The following is a 19677-nucleotide window of genomic DNA, read 5'->3' on the forward strand; positions in this document are numbered from 1 at the left end:
ATTCCTTTAAGCAAACAGCGCAGACCCTGATGAGACGCCGCATCATGCGGCGTCTCATCAGGGTCTATGCTGTTTGCCAAGGCCTTTTTTTCTATACACTAGGCATAAAAGGGTTAAGAATGTTTTATTGAACACAGAGCCTGACAAACATGCTTGCATTTTTCACAGTATATGGCATTTTTTTTCATCAATATTTTATGAGAGTCATGATCACTGTTGATACTCCTTACAAACTTTTGTATTGCCAAGATTTTTTAATGTCATGGTGAATTAGTGAAAAATTAAATTTGAAGTGGTCAGTATTTTACTTTCATACAAATAGGGAGACCTAAAAGTGTCATTTTTCAAGGTCATTTTTAGATGTCATTGTCCAAGGTCATGATCTTTGTAGCTGTTGGTCATGCCTTCATAGATATTACATTTGGACAGCTGATGGTAGTTTCATAGGTATATATTTTACAGCTGTTAAACCTTCATGATGCCTAGAAGATATGCATTCAGTGTTACCTTCGAATATGAGATGGCATCAAAGAGTTCGTTGATCTGACCTGGGTCGCTGACAGGCTGACTGATCGGGTGGGAGTTGGCAAGGCTGTCCAGGTAGGCTGCACGTAGGAGGGCATCGGTCACAAACTGGTCACCCTGGCAACAAACAACAACAATCACTGATGGCACTGGCAACATGCTTTACAACAATCACTGGTTGCCATAGAAACAAACAATAAATAAAGACACTGGCTGCCCTGGCAACGAACAATAAAATTCATCACTGATAACCCTTGCAAAATATAAAACAACAATTATTGGTTGCAATTGCAACAAACAATAACAATAATTACTGTTGGTTCTGACGACAATTACAAACATTAATGGTAATAGTGACAACATATATAATAACACTGTTTACCCTGGCAACAAACAAGGACGCCAACCACTGGCTACCCTGGCAACAAACAATAAATGATTTCCTGACTTGTAATCACATGCTGGCAAACTGACAAACTAGAAACATGAGAATTTTTTCTGACTAGACCAATAATTTGTGTCTGTAGACCCCAATGAATACATCGTTATATTTAATATGCTTATTTGAGGGAAATTCCCCCTCCCCCCCCAAAAAAACACAACATCATAAGCCACACAAAGGCATACTTTTTTAAATGAATGAGTATAGTGTAGAATGTAAATTATTGGGAATAACACAATAATCTGTTCCAACAAGACATAGACAATCATTGATAAACATTTTACAAATATGAGTTAACATATTGGTATCAGCATTGCCCAAGAAACTTGGTCGGTATCAATGTGAGTCCTTAATTTTTGTTGATTTCTAGGTCACTGTACTGTGATAAACTTTCTATGTCACTGTACTGTAATAAACTTTCTACGTCACTGTACTGTGATAAACTTTCTACGTAACTATACTGTGATAAACTTTTATATGTCACTGTACTGTGATAAACTTTCTACATCACTGTACTGTGATAAACTTTCTACTGAACTGTACTGTGATAAATTTTCTATGTCACTGTACTGTGATAAACTTTCTACGTCACTTTACTGTGATAAATTTCCTATGTCACTGTACTTTGATGAACTTTCTACATCACTCATTAGTATTAGTGTGAGCGCCAAAGTGTAGGCTGCCAAAATTTGTGCTCTCATATTTCGGATTATTTTGAGAATACCAGTGACAGGAAAAATGTGATTTTTGTCAGTGATATTCATTAATGTTTGACGGATGCAATACTTAATTTATCTTTAAAAAAAGATATGCTAAAAGTAGAATATTAGTAGAAACTGTTTGATCTGTGTTAAAATTTTGGGAATATTTTATCAAACGGATTAATATTTTTCCTGTGGTGAACACTTTCTCAACGGATTAATATTTTACCTGTGGTGATCACTTTCTAAACGGATTAACATACTTGCAATCACAATGTGTCTGATTAGATATAATAGGGACCAATTATTGGATTTATCTGCAGTGTCGAGAAATCATACAATACCAAACAAAGGAACGTTAACCATTTTAACGCAATACAATCTTTTGAAATATAGAGGTACCCGAGGCGGTAGAGATCAAGAGTTACGTGTATGGGACACAAATAGTGGAGTAAATTTAAATAATCTACAAAGTTTACCATCACAAATTACAACTGTAACATCTTTGAAAAGACACAGCACACAAAACATTTCAGATGCAAACGTAAACAACCTCTCATACCCCAAGAAATGCAATACACTAAATGGTCTAAACGAAAAAATATCTTGCCTTACATTGAACTGTCATTCTGTTGTCAGAAACAAAGATGTTTTGATTGGTCAATATCTGAGAGAAGAAAAAATCGACTTTGGCGTATTCACAGAAACCTGGTTCTCAGATGAAAAGCAACACCAAATAGATACCTCAGACATAAATCAAAATGGTTATACAATGAGTACTGTAAATCGTTCAAATAGAACAGGCGGCGGAGTGGCTTTAACTTGTCGGACTGGGGTTACTGTACGAAAAGTGTCAAGTAGTAATACCCGGACATTTGAACATGGTATATGGCAACTGATTCTCAAAAACATTACAATTAATGTAATTGGCGTTTACAGACCACAAGGGACTGAACATCAATTTTTAACAGAATTTTTCGAATTCATGGAGGACATTGTACCCAACTATTCAAATCTTATGATTCTTGGAGATTTCAACTTGCATGTTAACAAAACTAACAGTGTTGTGACTGAATAAAGAATTCTCTTGTAGCAATGGGTTTGGAACAACATGTTAATTTCAGCACACACACAGAGGGAAATACACTTGACCTAGTAATCTCTGAGGCTACAAATGGTATTGAAATCAATTCGTGTGAACCAGGCCCTTTCTTTTCGGACCATTGTGTAGTTAAAGTCGTTACCAAAGTACAAAAAGAAAAAATCAAGAGTCAAACAATAAAATTTCGAAATTTTAAAAACATAGACCACTCAGCATTTACTAACGACCTCAATGAAATGTCAATTACAGCAGACAAAGAAGATACTTTTGTAGAGCAATTTGAAGATGAAATCTGTAGAATTCTTGATAAACAGGCTCCATACATTGAGAAAAACAAAATGTGTCGTGCACCAAAACCATGGTTTAATGAAAACATTCTTGAACTAAAACGTAAAACACGCAAACTGGAACGCATGTGGAGAAAATACAAACAACCAGACCAATATGAACTTTTCAAAAATGCCAGAAATAAATACACTTTCTAGTTGAATGCAGAGAAGCAACGATCGCTTAGTAAAAAAGTAATTGATTTTCACGGAGATTCTAAAAAACTCTTCAAGCTTGTATCAGAATTAACAGGAAAAAATACTGATAACCCTATGCCGGAAGGTGAAAGCGACACCGCGATAGCTGAAAATTTTGCCGATCACTTCCTGGATAAAATTAACAAAATTCGAGATGCCCTAGCAAGTTTCGAAAAATTCACACCCGATCACAAGGAAGTGCCATGTTTCGGTATGTTCGAGGAGCTAACCCAAGATGAAGTGAAAAAGATCATCAATCATCTTCAAACAAAATCATGCGAACTAGATGCATTGCCAACAAGAGTACTAAAATCATTTTCAAACGAGTTACTACCGTTCGTGACAAAATTGGTTAATCTCTCTCTGAGTCAAGGAGTTTTTCCTTCAAAATTTAAACAGGCAATGGTAAGACCACTTCTTAAGAAAATTTGACTAGACCTGAGTTATGCCAACCATAGACCAGTGAGCAACTTATCATTTCTATCGAAAGTGATTGAAAAGGCTGCTCTGTTTAGACTCAATATACACGTAAATGAAAACAATCTCCTTCCAAAAAATCAGTCAGCCTACAGACAATTCCATTCTTGTGAATCTGCTTTACTTAGACTAGTCAATGATATACTCGAAGGTATGGAAGAACAAGAGGTTACAGCACTTATTGCCCTTGATTTGAGTGCTTCTTTTTGTATACAGTCGATCATGACATTCTACTAGACGTGTTGCAAAAACAATACGGTGCATGTGGCACGGCACTAAACTGGATATACTCGTATCTTCGTCCAAGAAGCTGTCGCATAAGTGTTAATTCAGCTTTATCGGCGGCACGTTCTTTGGAGTGTAGTGCCCCCCAGGGTAGTTGTCTTGGTCCATGGCTCTACCTGACGTACGCTGGAACACTGTTTGATGTCGTTCCTCCCTCCATCACAGTCTACGGTTTTGCAGACGACCACACCGCAAAAAAGCGATTCAAACCTACATCTTCTTCTGTTGAAAGAACTGCCATTCAAGAACTTTTTAAGTTGTGCACTCGTTATTAACAACTGGATGAACGAGAATAAACTGAAAATGAACGCATCAAAAACGGAATTCATCATCTTCAGTAGTAGACCCCAATTAAATAAATGTCAATCAAAAGAAATAGATATTGCTGGTGACACTGTTAAAGCAGAAAAATGCATACGGAATTTGGGTGCATATTTAGACGAAACACTAAATTTTAAAGAACAAATCAAAATTAAGTGCCGTACAGCCATGTACAACTACCTTAAAATCAAAAACATAAGGAAATACTTAACAAAAGAAGCAACAGAAATACTCGTTTTGTCTTTGGTAATATCCCATCTAGATTATTGTAATCTCATCTTGTATGGAACAGCTCAATGCGAAATAAACAAAATGCAACGTATCCAAAACATGTGTGCCAAATTGGTACTCGGCCGACAGAAATATGACAGTTCAAAAGATGCCTTGTATGAACTACACTGGCTACCAGTAAAGGCTAGGATAACATTCAAATTACTGAACTTCATGTATAATTGTTCTGTTGGTAACGCGCCAAAATACCTTACAGAACTTTTAAAAGAAAAAGTACCAGCACGTAACCTACGATTTACCGTCTCAGTATGACGGATGTTATGATGTGAAACCCACAAAGAGAAAAACTTTCATGGACAGGAGTTTCGGAGTTGTTGGTCCGAAACTGTGGAATGACCTTCCATCAAGCATCCGGACTTCCGCATCAATAAACATTTTCAAAAGGAATTTGAAAACATTTCTCTTCAGAGACTTTTACAACCTATTTTAATTGGAATACCTGTGATTAAAAAAAATAATCGAGACACAGTTGTACTGGCTTATTGTTCACTAGGACTCATAGGACCAAGCAATTAAAGAATTGTGCGGGCTTCTTTGCTCGAAAAGGATATTTATTGTACAAGTGACTGGTAACCAAGAATCATTAGGGCTTCTTTGCTCAATGATTGAATTACATCAACCAGCTGCCTTTTAGTCATGCTTAGGCCTTCTAGTTGTGTCTTATAGTCACAATGTAATTTTAACCTTCAAGTTGTGTCTTGCAGTCACACTTGGTCAGTCTATTCGTGACTTGTAGTCACGATAGTTCAAATAAGGTTAAAACCCAAAAGAAGTGTCCTTAAGTATGACAGGTGACCGGTAGCTGTGGGATCCGACAGCCAGAGAGCAGAAATATCCTTTTACGTATCCTTTTAGTTAATGAAATACAGTGTCTTTATGTTGCCAAATATTTGCTCATATTATCATTATAATTATTGTCTTAACTCTAGTTAATATATCAATTTATTACATAATATTTTACTTTTACTGTGTTTTAATAGTGTAGCCGGTATTGTTTTAGTGCTTAAGTTCCTTTTAGCATTCTTATTTATATCACACATTTTAAGATCATTAATCCTTTAACTAATGCTGCATAATATTATCAATACCTCTTATCTTTTATCAATTTTATGTACATATATATGTTTTGTACAATGCCATTGAATATAATTATATAAAAAGGCGTTTCATCAAATTAGCAAGTTTCAAGTTTCAAGTTTCACTGTACTGTGATAAACTTTCAATGTCACTGTACTGTGATAAACTTTCTATGTCACTGAACTGTGATAAATTTTCTATGTCACTGTACTGTGATAAACTTTCTATGTCACTGTACTGTAATAAACTTTCTACGTCACTGTTCTGTGATAAACTTTCTACGTAACTATACTGTGATAAACTTTCTATGTCACTGTACTGTGATAAACTTTCTACATCACTGTACTGTGATAAACTTTCTACTGAACTGTACTATGATAAATTTTCTATGTCACTGTACTGTGATAAACTTTCTACATCACTTTACTGTGATACATTTTCTATGTCACTGTACTTTGATGAACTTTCTACATCACTGTACTGTGATAAACTTTCAATGTCACTGTACTGTGATAAACTTTCTATGTCACTGCACTGTGATGAACTTTCTACGTAACTGTACTGTGATAAACTTTCTACCTCACTGTACCGTGATAAACTTTCTATGTCACTGTACTGTGATAAACTTTTTATGTCACTGTACTGTGATAAACTTTCTACGTCACTGTACTGTGATAAACCTTCTATGTCACTGTACTGTGATAAACTTTCTATGTCACTGTAATGTAATACACTTTCTACATCACTTTACTGTGATAAACTTTCTATGTCACTGGACTGTGATAAACTTTCTATGTCACTGTACTGTGATAAACTTTCTATGTCACTGCACTGCTATAAACTTTCTATGTCACTGCACTGTGATAAACTTTCTATGTCACTGTACTGTGAAAAAACTTTCTACATCACTGTACTGTGATAATTGTTGTACGCCACTGTACTGTGATAAACTTTCTGTGTCACTGTACTGTGATAAACTTTCTACTTCACTGTACTGTGATAATCTAGAAAAACTTTCATTCCCATAAATCACGTGAACATGCAAACAATTTAAAGTTGTAATTAATCTTGCAGCATTTCAGTATAAGTTGTCATGCTTTCAAGATATACAATAATACATCCAAATAATTGTTGAAACAGAGTTTCACATTCATGTAAAATTTAAGGGTCACCAGAACCTGATGATCTTCAGAAATCCTGTCAGTAAAAATGGGTGTCCAAAGCATTATGTGCTTGTTTTGACAGTAAATTTGTCTTATAACATGCTTAAATCAATACATTTTTCTATATAATTGTTTCATTTAAATGAACTAGAGCTTTGTCACAGACGTGATGTATACCCCCACGTGCCGCATTGACACAGACTATTTTGCATGCTGTCTTCACCAAACAAGAGAATCCAATTTATGGCGATTTTTAAGAATTATAATGCCATTATCATTTATGGCCCTTTCGACCTTTGAACTCTTGAATTCTTTCGCATAACATGCTGTCCAAATTTATGGCCATTTTTTTACTTTTGAACTCCAAGTGTGACCTAGACCTTGGAGTTATCAACATAATTTTTTCGCATGACACATCGTCCAATGATTGTGAACAAATGTACCAGGTTTTTTTAAAATCTCACAATTAATCACATAGTTTTGGCCCTGACAAGAGCATTTATGGCCATTTTTGCAGATATAAACGTAATTCTTTCGCGCGACACACCGTCCAATAATGGTGAACAAATGTGCCAAATGATTTTAAAATCTCACAATGAACAACATAGTTATGGCCCGAACAAGCTCATTTATGGCCATTTTTGACCTTTGAACTCAAAGTGGGACCTTGACCTTAGAGATATCGACATAATTCTTTCACGCGACTTACCGTTCAATGATGGTGAACAAATGTGCCAAATGATTTTAAAATCTCACAATGAATGACATAGTTATGGCCCGGACAAGCTCATTTATGGCCATTTTTGACCTTTGAACTCAAAGTGTGACCTTGACCTTGGAGATATTGACGTAATTTTTTCGCGCGACACACCGTCCAATGATGGTGAACAAATGTGCCAAATAATTTAAAATCTCACAATGAATGACATGGTTATTGCCCAGACAAGCTCATTTATGGCCATTTTTAATCTTTGAACTCAAAGTGTGACCTTGACCTTCGAGATATTGACGTAATTGTTTCGCGCGACACACCGTCCCATGATGGTGAACAAATTTGCCAAATGATTTTAAAATTTAACAATAAATGACATAGTTATGGTCCGGACAAGCATTTTGACCTTTGAACTTCAGTGTGACCTTGACCTTGGAGATATAGACGTACTTCTTTTGCGCGACACACCGTCCCATGATGGTGAACAAATGTACCAAATCATTTTAAAATTTAACCATAAATGACATAGTTATGGTCCGGAAAAACTTTCGGTTTAAAACGCACTAAGTGACCCTGTGACCTCGTTTTTGACCCGACATGACCCATATTTAAACTTAACCTTGACATCATCTAGATACAACTTCTGACCAAGTTTGGTGAAGATCAGATGAAATTTTCGGGACAGACAGACCGACAGACAGACAGACTGACAAAGTGACTCCTATATAGCCCCCATTACCAGTAATGGGGGTATAAAAACATTTCAGAATGTATGTGGTGTTTTTTTTCATTTCGCCCTTTCATTAAATTACTGATCATATTAAACAAGCCAAATAGATTTCATGTATGCAATAACAATTTAAGTATACCAAATGTACATATCAACTGAAGGTGCATGTAAATGTTTTTAACTTATTATTAAACAGTGTCAAATTTGAACAATCATGTTCAAAGTTCACACTAAATATATATTTATATATATTTGTTGTTTCATTTGTTACAAAATTCTATGCACATAGTAACATTTGTAAATAAAGGTCACAGGCAAAACTTTCACTTACCATTCTCCAGTCATGGTCCACAATGTCAGTGCCAAGGTACTCCACATAGCTTGCAAATCCCTCATTCAGCCATAAGTCATCCCACCAGTCCATGGTTACCAAGTTACCAAACCACTGTGGATGACAATACAGAGCAGCATATGGTTACCACAATAACAGACCACTGTGGGTGAAAATAACAAGAGCACTGCATAACGGGTGCCATGCTCGGCTACGGGTGCAGTTTTGAATAAATGAAAGCTTCTGACTGACTATATGGGGTTGTTAAGCCTCGGGACTTCGGTTAATAAACCATTGCCCGAGCACACTGCTTAACATAAAACTCTGCGTTAAAAGGTCGAAAATGGCCATAAAATGGACAGCCAGATTTTGCTGGGCTGTACCATTTATAAAAATAGAAAACTTTGCAGTGTTGGTGCGGTGCTTTTATAAAAATCTAGTAATTTAAAAAATAGCTTTACTTATAATTTAATTAGATGGGATTTAAATGCAATACTCATTATAAACTGCATATTGGCTGAGCCTAACGCTGTTAAAAAGCGGCGTTTGTATTGTTAATAGGCTTTTATAACGATGGCGCAGATTGGCCGAAATTTCTTATTAAAAATTACAAGTAGGTCAATCCGTTTTAAAATAGAAAAATTACACAGCGGACAACCTTGACATTGCACTTTACGGAATGTAAACAATAAGAATTTCTATGCAGAAAATATATGATATGAAAGAAAAAGGATAATTACATCCAAAAGAACTTGAATTTTAATAAAATACATGAATTGTTTTATAGTAATAAATTACTATGTTGATGTTATATTGTTATTCTTATTATTATTCTTCTTCTTATTATTAAGATATTGTTATTGGATGTTTTATTAGGAAAGAGAGAGAGAGAGAGAGAGAATAGCCCAATTTTTTTTTAGAGAGAGAGACAATAGCCCAATTTTTATAAGTAAAGATGGTGAAAACACATACTGTTGTATGTGGTATCATCATTACTAGACTCACTGTTCAGTATATACTGCAATGGGTTTGTTGGAGTCTTTAGACTTTGTGATCTGTGTTTTAGATGTTAAAACAATATAGTATTACTTTAATTTTCTGTTTCTATGAAAGAAAAGAAATACACGGAAGTGTAATATGTTTGAAATAGGCAAAAATTATTAATATTTTAGGATTTTACACATCACAAAGTGGTTTAACATTGCCACTATGTATTAAATCTATGGATAGATGGGAATTTGTTGTTAGTGTTATATGTGATACAAAGAACTCTTAGCTATGGGATGATATAAAGATTTATAAACATTAATTAATAGGGAAGGAAGAGCCTGATTTCATAGCTCTAATAAGAAAGGTGGATTTGCATGTAAACATGCAATTATATAGAAATATAACAAAATAGTATTTGGTAATTGTATTTTAGTTTAAAATTATATTTTGTATTGTAATTGGTATGTATTCGTATACCGGTATGTGGCACAATGTCAAACACTTACAGACAGGGAATATAGCCATAATGCTCCAACATAAGACCCTGTCTGTATGGAACTTAAGGAGTATTGGGCTATGAAGAAGAAACGACCCCCAGAGTGGCTTTAAGACAATATTTAAAAGAAAGTCAATAGTAATATTTATATATTACAGTTAATTCCTTACTTGTCGCCAAAAAAAACGGTTACCTCTATAGGGCCAAGTAAGAATTATAAGGTAAAACAATGTATTTTACAGTTAAAACTTAAACAAAACAAAGAAGTTTCTATATAAAAGTAGATTACATGTATGTACATTATGTACAAAGCTGCAAGCATTCATTAATAAGTAAAAAAACATGATGCCACCCTGGGGGGTTTAAAGGAAGGAGAATTATGTAAGTGAAGGCTGGTGTGGGTGGGGGAGCAAGCAGGGGTAGTACTATTGGGATGGGTACAAGTAAGGTAATTGTGGAGGTGAAGTTTTATGATAGTTGTGACCAGAGGGAGTGCACAGTAAATGGAAATTACAAATGGAGAATGATGGATAAAAAATTTAAGACAATATGATGTTGCAATACTGAAATAATCAAGTAAAAAGGAATTGGTTAAAGAGATACCAAATCATACTAAGATGCAGGAAAACCCCCACAAGATGCCTTAATCTAACCTATAATACTAAATATATAGAGGATGAAACAGGGTAAAAATGGTACAAAAGCACCACATTTGCTATATAAGCAAAGTTACAATTTTAATAGAAGTTAAGGAAAACAAATAAACAAATAAATGTACATGTGTACATTGTATACTATAACACTTAATATAGCAATTTTTAAAAATAATTAAAGTACCAAAGAGTTGGTAAAACCATTGAAAGGACTAAAATTTGTTTTGCAAGGTGTACGACCCTGCACCGTGCACTCCTGTCTGACATGGTTCTTCGAGTTTGAAGGAGCAGGGGGGTTGTCAGAGGGGAAAGGAGGGGGTGCAATGCAGCCAACATATCCGGGTTACTGGACAGCCTCGTCCTTTCTTTTTAAATAAAAGCTGCTATAAAATATGAAAATATTAAGAAACTGAAGAATGTAAATGGTGGACTAATGTCATACTAAAAAATGTTTTAAAATAAGTAATACCAGGTCAATACCATTGACCTGATTTAGAAAGGACAGGGTGGAACAATAATCCCATTTAAAAACTAAAACAAAGTTGTGTCAAAGTGACACAAATCCAACACAATTGCAATGCCTATGTCAGATTTGTGTAAAGATTACACAGTTTAAAACAAGTCAATCACATGACTAAGTAATTGGGTGGGTGCTGGCTGCTCTTCCTCCCCCAATAACCTAGATCTTGTCAGTTATCTGACAGTCCAGAAGGTATTTGGTGAGGGCAGAGAAGACCGGGCCCCTAGCTGCCCCCTTGGGATCTAGCACGTTGGAAAGGTTTAAAACTAGTCCATGGGAGTGCAATGCAACTTCGAGGTGGTCCCTCTGCACCTTATGGTTTTGGCAATGCAGCAGCATGTGGGGCGCAGTGAGGGGTTCATGGCACCTAGGACATACAGGATCTACCCCGAGGAAATAGGTGGCCTGAGGATTTTCGCGGGTCTGGTAAAAGTATGTCGACGGGAAGCCAAATTGTCGGTCCGGAGATTCCACTGACCCACGACAAATTTCTTTGTCAGGGAGTAGATCTCAGTAGGTGCCAGGGGTTCCCTAGCATCTACTGCCCCCCTCAAGAGGCCCTCTTAGCCCCCCTGTTGGCCAGCTCATTCCCGCTGATGTTGACATGTGCTGGACACCATTCTAACTGTGACCTTTAAAGATTTATCTAGGCACTATTGGTGAAGTTCCAAAATGCTAGTTAAAATATCAGGCCTAGATCTGCTATTTCTGTTTTTTATAGACTAAAGAGATGACATTGAGTCTGATAAAATAGCAGTTTTAGTAGGTTTATTGACCAATATCCAGCACATAGAGTATTTAATTGCCAAAAGTTCTGCTGTAAAAATAGAGAGATTGTTGCTGAGCCTGTGCATTTTGGTAATATTTTTTGAAGGAATTACAAATGAGTTGGCTACCAAACCAGAGTTAGGGCATTTGGAGCCGTCAGTGTAGATTTTTAGATGCTCAGCATACATATTATCTATAAGGGAGAGAGTTTCAGACTTGATGAGGTGAAAATAAAAATAAAATGAAAGCTTGTCACATTTTTTTTTAAAGGTCACAGTGACCTTGACCTTTGACCTAGTGACCCAAAAATGGGTATGGCGTGTAGAACTCATCAAGGTGCATCTACATATGAAGTTTCACAGTTATAGGTGTAAGCAATTTGATTTTAGAGCCAATGTTCAATACCTTAACAAAATGTTAAGGTTTTAGCATGATGGGGACGGCGGACGACGAGCTGACTATGACAATACCTCGGATTTTCTCTGAAAACACCGAGCTAAAAATTAGTCTACAGTTACCAGACCACTGTAGATGGAAATATGGATCATCTAACAGTTAAATGGTTACCAAACCACTCAGTAGAGGTGGAAATATAGAACAGTCCTTGGCTAGCATATAACTATAAACAGAAATACAGACTGTTCCATGACTACACAATGGCCAGATATACTTGAATAAGTAAACAATTATGTACAACAAGAGCTGTCAGAGGACAGCGCGCTCGACTATTTGAGTGCTTGACAGTATAACGTAAGCCATCATGGGGAAATTGTTCATATTCAATAATTTATAAGACGATCTTTCAAAAATAAAAATTTTATTTTTTTTTTTTGGGGGGGGGGGGGGGGGGTAGGGGGGGTGAGAGGGGGGTATAATGTGGGGTGTGGTAATTAATTAGATGATGTTTAAAAAAAAAATGGGGTGGGGTGGGGGGTAGGGGGGTGGGGGGGAATAGAGAGGGGTATATTGTGGGGTGTGGTAATTTATTAGATGATGTTTAAAAAAAATGGGGGGGGTGAGGGGGGGGGTGTGAGGTTGGGGGGGGGGGGGGTAAGGATTTTTATTTTATTTTGGGGTAGGGGGGTGGGGGGTAGGGTGGGTGGGGGTGAGAGGGGGGTATAATGTGGGATGTGGTAATTCATTAGATGATGTTAAACAAATTAATTTTTTGTGGGGGGGGGGGGTTGGAGGGGGGGGGGGAAGGGATTCTGGTAGGGGCGTGGGGTATTGTTTGGGTGGAATCCATTGTGGTATTCAGGTAAGTGTTGTTTTGTCAAAGTAATAATAAAATGTGATCATAAATAAAGAAGTTATGGCAATTTAAGCAAAATGTTCAATTATCTTAGTGTAAAAGGGGCCATAATTATGTCAAAATGCTTGATACAGTGGTCTGCTCTTGTTTATAGGTTGGGGTCATGTTGGTAAACAAGTATGCAACATATAAAAGCAATATGTCAAAGGATATAGGAAAAATTTGGGGTAGTACACAAACTTTAACATAGATTTATCAATAATATGCATATTCTAAGTATAAAAGGGGCAATAATTATGACAAAATGCTTTTTAGAGTTGTTTAGAGTTTAGAGTTTCATATATAATAGTCGAGCTAAAAATAACAACAAGGGCTGTTTGTAAAACATGCATGCCCCCCTATATGGGCCATAAGTTGTAGTAGCAGCCATTGTGTGAATACGTTTTTTGTCACTGTGAACGGTGGTGGTGGTGGTGGTGGTGGGTGGTGGTGCGTGGTGGTGGTGGTGGTGGAAGTAGTGGTGGTGGTGGTGGTGGTGGTGGTGGTGGTGGTGGTGCTGGTGGTGGTGGTGGTGGTGGTGGTGGAAGTAGTGGTGGTGGTAGTAGTGGTAGTAGTAGTAGTAGTAGTAGTGGTGTAGTAGTAGTAGTGGTGTAGTAGTAGTAGTAGTGTAGTACTAGAAGTAGTAGTAGTAGTAGTAGTAGTAGTAGTAGTAGTAGTAGTAGTAGTAGTAGTAGTAGTAGTAGTAGTAGTAGCAGTAGTAGTAGTAGCAGTAGAAGTAGTAATAGTAGCAGTAGCAGTAGTAGAGTAGTAGTAGTAGTAGTAGTAGTAGTAGTAGTAGTAGTAGTAGTAGTAGTAGTAGTAGTAGTAGTAGTAGTAGAGTAGTAGTAGTAGTAGTAGTAGTAGTAGTAGTAGTAGTAGTAGTAGTAGTAGTAGTAGTAGTAGTAGTTATAGTAGTAGTAGTAGTAGTAGTAGTAGTAGAAGTAGTAGTAGTAGTAGTAGAAGTAGTAGTAGTAGTAGTAGTAGCAGCAGCAGCAGCTGTAGTAGTAGCAGCAGCAGCAGTAGTAGTAGTAGTAGTAGTAGTATGCAATACAAAAATGCAGTTAGCCTTACATTTGGTAAAATTTAAATATATTACAAGGGAGGCAAATGCAGTAACAATAAATTTAAACTTAATCCATTTGTTTCCCCTGTATATAACAAAGATATAATAGTGTATTACCTCCCCTGTCCTGCTTATATTTATATTAATCAACAAAATTAAACATAAACACAATATTTAATATACAAAATATACAAAAAATCTCATATTCTGATAATATTTTTTACTGATCCACTGCATTTTACTAAAAGGATGATGTTTCATTGGACTGATAATTATAGATTTAGGATTACAGACCAGTTGCTTCAGTAATATTGTTCAGAGTGTGCCCTGTTGGCCACGTATGCATTCTTGAGTTATCATTCAAAAACCATTTTACTATTTTGAGTCACCGTGACCTTGACCTTTGACCTAGTGACCTCAAAATCAATAAGGGTCATCTGCGAGTCATGATCAATGTACCTATGAAGTTTCATGATCCTAGGCTCAAGCGTTCTTGAGTTAATGTATGACAACCACCTGGTGGACGGACCGACCGACAGACCGACATGAGCAAATCAATATACCCCCTCTTCTTTGAAGGGGGGCATAAAATGTATATGGGTACAAGATTACAAAGCAACAGTCTTTGGCTTCCGACCAAATGTGGACAGAAATATAGAAATGTCTACAGTATTCAATTACTTTATTAGCAAACCCCTTTGGTACTTGTAAGTAAAGAACTATATATACGCAGATAAATGGTAAATGGTTGTGACCTCTTGATGTTAACAAACAAATTTTTAGCAGAAATGAAGACTAAACCATGGTAACCAAACCATTCGTGTACAGTATACTATGTAAAATAACGAATATTTGGGGCATCATTGTATAAATACATCATAATTAAATAATTGAATTTTAGAAATTATTAAAGCCACACACCTTGAAATGAAATACATGGCATAGTAAATTGAAGTATAAATAAGAAACATATTTTATCTATGCCAATTAGAATATATCTGGTGGTTACAAGGTAGAAATTTGTCTCTTTTGCACTTTAAACATTAAACAATAATAGCTTTTGTGGAAATGGACGTATACATCTAGAATTTCTACATTTGGTTTTAAAAGCGGCACCGTTTGAAAAAAATAATAAATCACTTGCTAACTAGGCTATAGATTTCATTTTATCTATCTCAATTAGAATATATCTGGTGGTTAGAAGGTAGAAATCTGTCTTTTTTGCGCTTTAAAACTTAAAAATAATCGCATTTGTGGATATGGACTTATAAGTATAGAAATCCTACTTTCTGTTTTATAATTAAAAACAAGAGCTGTCACCATAGGATGACATATGCCCCCTATAAACGCTTTGATAGAAGTTATGAGCATTTTTTGAAACCTCAATGCAGATTTCGAAACCTAAACGCGGACCCTTAGTTCAAGGTTAAGGTTACAGTGATCAAAATTTTTGTGCGTATGGAAAGGCCTTGTCCATATACACATGCATGCCAAATATGAAGGTTATATCTCAAGGGACATAGAAGTTATGAGCATTTTTCGAAACCTAAATGCAGATTTCGAAATCTAAATGCGGACCCTAAGTTTTCGGTCAAGGTCACAGGGGTCAAAATGTTTGTGCGTATGGAAAGGCCTTGTCCATATACACATGCATGCCAAATATGAAGGTTATATCTCAAGGGACATAAAAGTTATAAGCATTTTTCGAAACCTAAATGCAGATTTTGAAACCTAAATGCGGACCCTAAGTTCAAAGTCAAGGTCACAGGGGTCAACATTTTTATGCGTATGGAAAGGCCTTGTCCATATATACATGCATACCAAATATGAAGGTTATATCTCAAGGGAAATAGAAGTCATGAGCATTTTTCAAACCTAAATGCAAAGTGTGACGGAAAGACAGACAGACAGACTGACAGCTGACGGACGTTCCGATCACTATATACCCTCCTTCGGGGGCATAAAAATAAATAAATCACTTGCTAACTAGGCTATAGATTTAATGACAATTTTGCACAGTTTCAAATTGCATCTATATGTATTGATTTACATGTACTTCATTTCAAGGTGTGTGGCTTTAATAGATGTTTAATTATAAAGAATATAATGGTATACATAAAATATAGAATTTTGATTTAAATATTTCCTTAAATAAGAAAGAAATCGCAAACATGTTCACATTAAAATGTACCTAGGTTATTGCAAGAATGTGACTTACGTGTTGAACAAATTTCTTAAGGCATATACACAAAAGATATCATAATGAGATTCGTTATGAAACTTCCTTCTGCCTTGCCTCAGGTATATTACTCTAAATTAAATATCCTGTCAGCAAGGGTCAAACGGATTAAGTAATTTAGGCTATTTCCAACCACATGATTTAAGCGGTAAAATAGCATTTCAGCCCATCAACAATTAGCACATGCAGAGACAAATACTATTGACCAATTAACAGAAAGATAAGAGATTTTTTTTTACACATCATATACCTAAAATAGACACTGGGATAAGTACATGCTAGACCACTGTACAGATAGGTCATAATTTCTTGTTGTACTAGGCGAGACCCGTTAAGGGTATTGCTGTTATCTTATTTTTCATGAACATTGGAAAACATTGTTAGCATTAAATTAGCATAAATAAATCGCAATGAAAACTAAAATGGAGTTATGTATGTTTATTGTCTTTCAATAACTATGTCACAACTATAATTCTACATACATGTAGTGCATTAATACATATGAGAGAAATACATTTTCAAGCTACTGATTATAATTAATTGATCATCAATATATTTTTCAATAGTTATAGTCTTAAATAGTTAAGCCAAAGCTAACACATTACTGTAAGTTGCCAGTCCATCAAAACATTCTAATTATGAAGTTCATAATCTGAAGGTCAATTAACAACAAATGGCACCCAATAGGATTGCCACAGTGTTGTTGATATACAAACCATAGGAACACTTCAGAAATACCATGCAAACACTACCAAGAGAGACAAGATATGTACACATAGACATACATGTATGCATGACAAACCTGATGTGCCAACTCGTGCGCTATGACAACAGCTATGTTCTGCTTGTTGTGGGTAGAGGCTGTGTCTCGGTCGTACAGTACATCAGCCATGCGGTACGTGATAAGGCCCCAGTTCTCCATGGCCCCCGCCTCAAAGTCCGGGATAGCTATCAAATCTAAGGAGCAGTGAACAATATTGTATAATTTTACTACAGACACAATTAAAACTACATTTGTATAATCATTCGAGATTATAATCACAGCTGTTTGTAATTACTCTTGCCATGAAATCCAAATTTGAGAAACACAGTAAAGAACAAGACATGTGTCCATCGCCATGGATGCCCCCTTCCAGTTTTGTCTCAAATACAAATTTGACCAAAATGACGAAATTTGACTTTTTACCTCTAAGTGGGAACTTGAACTTTGAGGTATTTAGACAGATGAAACATGCAACATTCAGCTGGTCTCCTCATGTTAGTCATTTGTGGTAAATTGTTTTAAAATAGAATTGATGAATTGAAAAGTCACGAAGGTAGACTCAAACACCAAGAACCATTTGAAAGCGTTAAAAAAAAATAATCTGGACAAGTTTTATTTTACTTAAAATTCTGAAGTCCATGGCCCGTGAAAATCAATGGACCGGAACAAAACTTTAACTTAATCTGTAAGTCATGCAGGTAGAGGCACACACCAAAACACAGGTAAATATCTGAAAGTGTTTAGGAAAATTACTGGAAAACTGTTGTTCTAGAGAAAAGTTATAAGTAAAAGTCCAGAAACTTCCCCAAAAATCAATTAACTGGAACAAAACTCAAAATTTATCTGTTATTCATGTAGGTAGACTCACACACCAAAAATCAGCTAAATATCTTAAATTGTTTAGGAAAAACAGAATACCGTACGCAAAACTGCTATATACTATGAGTTTGAGACTTATCCTCTTTCACAATGCTCATTCAATTGTGTAGATGGCCTGAATAGATATCCTAAACATACAATTATTGTGTTCTAGTCTTCTTTACTAGTAAAAAGTGTCAACACATCGGTAATTCTCATATAAAGAACTTTATTTTTGCTCATCCGTTTTATGCTTCACAGTACAAACTTCATTTTTGCTAATTAGTTTTAAGCCTTACAATATAAACTTTGCATTTATCATTATTATTATGATTATTTGTTATTATCATTATTATTATTAGTAGTAGTAGTAGTCGTAGTAGTATTACTATTACTATTATTATTCTTATGTTTATTATTCTAATTTATACACAATACACACATCTGCGGTTAATCATACCTTGTTTAGGTAGTGGATACTTCACACCAAAATAGTCCTCATAGTAGTCTATAACCTTCACTGCCACTTCAAGTGCGTAACTGGCTGAACCGATGAAGTCGGGCGGCGCAAACACACGCACCTAGTGTGGAAATCAATAATAGAACATGTGCATTTATCTAAAATTGTAACACATGTGCATAAGCATAATAAACCTTTAATAAATCTTTACGGTAAATTAGAATATACATACTGGTCATGTACGTAATTCCGGCCTGTACGTAAAAAATCGGCCACCTGTGTAAAATCATTTTCATGATCTTGACGCACATATTTTGTTTTTATTTAGAAAAATCAACATGAAAACCATCCCCACTCGCAATATTTTGCAAATGTAAGAACCATATCACCGTAAACTTTTGTGTTAAAATGTCACAAATATAGCAGGAAATATTTGGCTCATGGGGAAAGTGATGACATCATATGTTGCAACAATTATAATCATATAAGAAACAAATATATTTGATAAAATTATTTTTATTTTATCTAATAAACTTTAATCCAAGTTTTACCAATTTATTGTACAAAAACTTATATTCAAAACATACAAATTAGAAGCTAAATATAAATTTTTAATATATGAATTACCTCCCTTTATAAGAATATTGCTAGATTACATGTTTAAATATTATATATAAGCGTTTACTAATAATCAACACTGAAGTCAACTTTTCAAACAAAATGTGTTTACTTTTTTAGCTATGTTTGAAAAAATTTATTAAACACATTAAAAACAAATATTTTTTAATGAAATAGCAGTTTCCCCATTGTTTATATTTATTAAAATAGGTAGGGGGAGTAAATGGTGTAATAATTTCGCATTTATTTTAAATTTCAAGTCAAAAATATTAATAGT

General features: G+C 35.3%; 1 protein-coding gene across 3 annotated transcripts in view; it reads right to left on the reverse strand.

Annotated features, from left to right (window-relative positions):
* The window catches only part of LOC127855128 (endoplasmic reticulum aminopeptidase 1-like), a 57387-nt gene that overhangs the window by 30588 nt on the left and 7122 nt on the right, over nucleotides 1–19677 (reverse strand). For all 3 annotated transcript variants that reach the window (XM_052390512.1, XM_052390513.1, XM_052390511.1), the window contains exons 5-8: nucleotides 18783–18903; nucleotides 17504–17658; nucleotides 8682–8795; nucleotides 508–642 (exon numbers count right to left, since the gene is read on the reverse strand). In XM_052390512.1, coding sequence (XP_052246472.1) covers nucleotides 508–642; nucleotides 8682–8795; nucleotides 17504–17658; nucleotides 18783–18903 — 525 coding nt within the window. The remainder of the gene's footprint in view (nucleotides 1–507; nucleotides 643–8681; nucleotides 8796–17503; nucleotides 17659–18782; nucleotides 18904–19677) is intronic.

Source organism: Dreissena polymorpha, chromosome 13 (assembly GCF_020536995.1).
Source record: "Dreissena polymorpha isolate Duluth1 chromosome 13, UMN_Dpol_1.0, whole genome shotgun sequence".
In the NCBI taxonomy this organism is placed as follows: domain Eukaryota; kingdom Metazoa; phylum Mollusca; class Bivalvia; order Myida; family Dreissenidae; genus Dreissena; species Dreissena polymorpha.